Here is a 3,591-nt window from a genome sequence, read left to right on the forward strand (position 1 = left end):
AGGTGGTGTCTGTGGCAAGTAGCACATATGACGTCACCGTTTGGTTGGTTAAAGACGTAACTTCAGTCGAATTAAAAAAATCCATAATAATGCTCACATCCGTCATTACTGTTGCTGCACTTAGTTCAGTAAAGCACTGCTGTTCCTGTAGCGCGATAAACGTATCTGCCTGTGGAAGCCCACCTCGTTGTGAATAACCGCTATCTGTGGGCGTATTTTCCTATCACATATCCGACAGAAAATACTAGTGGTGTTGTGTCAACGACTCTACGAGTTATACAAACAAAATTGTTATAGGTCAAATCTAATTATACCTGAAAACAATCAAACAAGAGTTTTGGCAAATAATTTAATTTGAAACAAATCGATAAACTGCAAAAAATCGCCAAGAATCATAAATAATAAATTTCTGAATAATAACTTTAAAAATAAGAAAAGTAAAGACTTTCTCCTGCTTACAATTTTCAAGACAAAAAAAAACAGCAAAACATAAAAAAAATATTTACAATACAGTGGTTTTGTCTGCCTGCTTCGATTAACGTGAATTCAACGCATCGAAAGCTGTACTACGTCTACGCGTTTAAACTATTTTTTTTAAATACACAGGGCTTCTACAACACCTTAATGAGACATCAAATTTCAAAGGACTATACCACATAGTAACCCCATACAGTGCGACGTCTGGTGCCATACAAAGCGCTTGGAGACGGCCGTGCCACGGCGCTAAAGGGGCGAAGGCAAACCCTCACCCTCGGTAGAGCTGCAGCCAACGTTCCAATGGAGGCATCATCCATTACTCCAAATACATCAAGGTATCGAAGTTGAGGCATAGCAGAAAAACGACTGAAATATTGCACAACAAAACTAAGGAAATCATATTGCTGTCTCTTTAACACTACTTTACATTTTCACTACTTTTTAATTTAGAATCACAAACAAAACAGTGGACAATGGCACAATGTCTGGTACATAAGTAAACTGGATGAAACGGATGCACCGAGTATCGGTTGATCTAAACTCTAAATATTTTGGTTAAACATGCTGCTTAGTCAACTTAAAAATTCAGCTGAAACCAAACTTTTCAAGTGTTTGAATTAATACCTAAACTTTAAAAATGTAAAAGTTGTTTTGGAGTGTCATAAATGAATTCACCTCCAGCAACAACACAAAAACATCAGAAAGCCACAGGGCAGAACAATTTCACCTGTATCAAGGCAGGTTCAATACATCACTGATGACAGGTTAAAATCCCTTCCCTTTTTTACTTCTATATTTTAAACAGTGTAATATACCAGGGTGCTGTTTTTTTAAACCACTCTAAGTTCTGTAAGTTGAAAAACTAGGAATCACCCAAAGCTTCAGTTGCACAGTAGGGTCCCTAATTTTGATGTTACATTTATGACTCAGTATGGACACCAACAAGAAGTGATACACATTTAAATATACTAAAAACTTACAGATAGCAATTAGGATTAATAGAATAACAGCGACTAAGGTTGACAGCTTTCAATGTAGATCCAAGGTTATCCACCAACATGTTTAGACTTCTGTCCGTAAGCAAATTTGAGTCACTGGCATCAAACTCTCGCAAAGACGGACATTTTTTAACCAAAGCTTGAATGTTGTGATCTTTTAGTGTATTTCGAAAACCGGAAATGTTCAAAGCCTGAATTCCAGAAGGTAGGTATTCAAACAACTGTAAACAGAGAAATATTACGGATTTTATATATTTTGTTACTGATGGGGCATATTCATGTTGCCAGAAACCTCATCACAGTTGGTGTGTGTTAAGTTGGTCCAGGCTATGTTTAGTTCAACTAGATTATGACATGACTGAAGAACTTGAACCATGCCTGAAACTGTTAATTCATGGCACAAACACAAGTTTATTTTTTCCAGCATGGAACAGTTGGATAAACATCTAGAAACACATAATGTAAAAAAAATTTTTCATGCTTTTGTGATTTCAATTATACTTACCCAAGAACATTATGGCTAATTGTTAGCCCTTCCAGACTAACATTTCTTAAAATGCTACATCTCATCAATATAAAACACAAAGTATTTGCTGAAATGCTGGCATTGGTAAAATCAATAGAATGTACAGAATAATGATATGCTCTTGAAAATGGATCACAACATGGGCTGAAAACAAAGTAAATATCCGCGATTATTCTGTTGACATCATTGAGCAAAATCTTACTTTGTATTCACTGAGTTTTCATCATATAAAGTGAAAGAATTGTTTCTTTCTGTGCTTGAAATAATATCTGCACAGTTTAAACACAAAACTTGGACACCTCTTTTTAACAAACTGTGTAAACTCTGTACATCTGTTTTTTTTTTTGCTAAAGACACTTTTAACCATAAACTTTTGTCATTTCTGTAAAGTAAATAAATGTCATTCTTGAATAAAATATAAGTAAAACTACCATTTCCCAACAACTTACGCAATTTGATACCATCTCCAACACACTCGACTGCATTTAACACGAGTCTCAGAATTGCAGTAGCCTAATATATCCAACAATACTTCATCTGGTAAAATATTGATCAAGCAATCCTCTGCTAAAACATAAAAACTGTGAGATCAAAGGCAGCCCACAAGTTTCTAAACACAGTACTTACTTTTTTCATTATTGCTTCTATGTTGTAATTTAGATTTATGTGTTAATGCAACTCGCACATGCTTTGCACTTGAGAATGATTCAGAATGACCTCCATGTTTTCTTGTCCTTTTTCGTTGTAAACGTGTCAGTTCCCTTTTCCTTTTGATATCATCACAAGTGCTGGTGCTTGGTGTTTCAGAATTAATTTGCTTGCAACTCTCAATGCTTATGCTACATTCTCTTGGTTTCGCAATGCTTTGCCAAACTGATGACTTATTAGGTTGACTTTCGGGAGAGGATAGCTCGCCAATTATTCCCAAATCTTTATATAAGTCCTGTTTTTCATTTTCATCAAGGATCCATTGAATTCGCGTGGGCCGTTTAATGCTATTTTGTGGTGAATGCCCAGCAAAATTCATGGTTTATTCTCACAACAGTGGTACACAATTTGATAATACCTTTATGTGGTAAAGTACATGACGAATTTTCAGGGTCAGTCCTGTAAATTCATACAAGAGGGAATCGTTTTGTTGCTGCTTCAACGACCGAAGTTTTCGAAGCTCGATTCGAATTTCGAACGGAACGACTGTTGTCGGTAAAGTCTATCATGCGTAACTGTAACTTCTCATGCATACAAATCGGTACCCTTTAAAGATTTTTTTATTTTTCATTTTTTTGCTGCAAGATGTATATTTGTAGTTCTGAATTTTAAGTCAAAATTAATTGTTTCAAGCCATCCATGCCAGGAGGTCCCTTTCCTGATACATCAAGATATGTTTGTGGGCGAAAAGTGTTTTGAAGTAAAAATAAATAATTAAAGTTGGACGGCACAGGAAACAAACTGAAAGCTATGCCACGGCGTTATTGGATATTCGTAGCTATAGGCGCTGACCGTTTGGGGCAAGAAGGGCGCAAGAAGGGGAAGGATGTCTGTCTTATTTTCTGACCTGCCGATGTTTCCATAACCTTTGCCGTTTCACAA

General features: G+C 36.1%; 1 protein-coding gene across 3 annotated transcripts; it reads right to left on the reverse strand.

Moving 5' to 3' along the window:
• Nucleotides 1-335: 335 nt before the first annotated feature.
• Nucleotides 336-3,218, reverse strand: LOC145225027 (S-phase kinase-associated protein 2-like). 3 transcript variants are annotated; one of them, XM_080091669.1, is made up of 7 exons: nt 2,629-3,218; nt 2,451-2,565; nt 2,204-2,383; nt 1,981-2,145; nt 1,768-1,921; nt 1,458-1,696; nt 336-843 (listed from the first exon to the last, which is right to left on the reverse strand). In XM_080091669.1, the coding sequence occupies exons 1-7, from the start codon at nt 3,026-3,028 to the stop codon at nt 648-650; spliced, it is 1,449 nt and encodes a 482-aa protein (XP_079947795.1). In that variant the 5' UTR covers nt 3,029-3,218; the 3' UTR covers nt 336-647. The 3 variants fall into 3 exon arrangements, with proteins under 3 accessions (XP_079947795.1, XP_079947794.1, XP_079947796.1); XM_080091668.1 differs by having other exon boundaries at nt 2,451-2,568; XM_080091670.1 differs by lacking the exon at nt 2,204-2,383 and having other exon boundaries at nt 2,451-2,568.
• Between the last annotated feature and the right edge of the window lie 373 nt (nt 3,219-3,591).

Source organism: Phallusia mammillata, chromosome 4, assembly GCF_965637545.1.
Source record: "Phallusia mammillata chromosome 4, kaPhaMamm4.hap1.1, whole genome shotgun sequence".
Classification (NCBI taxonomy): Eukaryota; Metazoa; Chordata; class Ascidiacea; order Phlebobranchia; family Ascidiidae; genus Phallusia; species Phallusia mammillata.

What these genes read in the sequence shown, in the direction of transcription:
- LOC145225027 (XM_080091668.1), bottom strand. Translation starts at nt 3,028, where the DNA reads ATGAATTTTGCTGGGCATTCACCACAAAATAGCATTAAACGGCCCACG. An exon ending in GAAAACTCAGTGAATACAAA is followed by an intron (nt 2,146 to 2,203) that starts GTAAGATTTTGC and finishes CTTTGTTTTCAG; the next exon opens with CCCATGTTGTGATCCATTTT. An exon ending in CACACACCAACTGTGATGAG is followed by an intron (nt 1,697 to 1,767) that starts GTTTCTGGCAAC and finishes CTCTGTTTACAG; the next exon opens with TTGTTTGAATACCTACCTTC.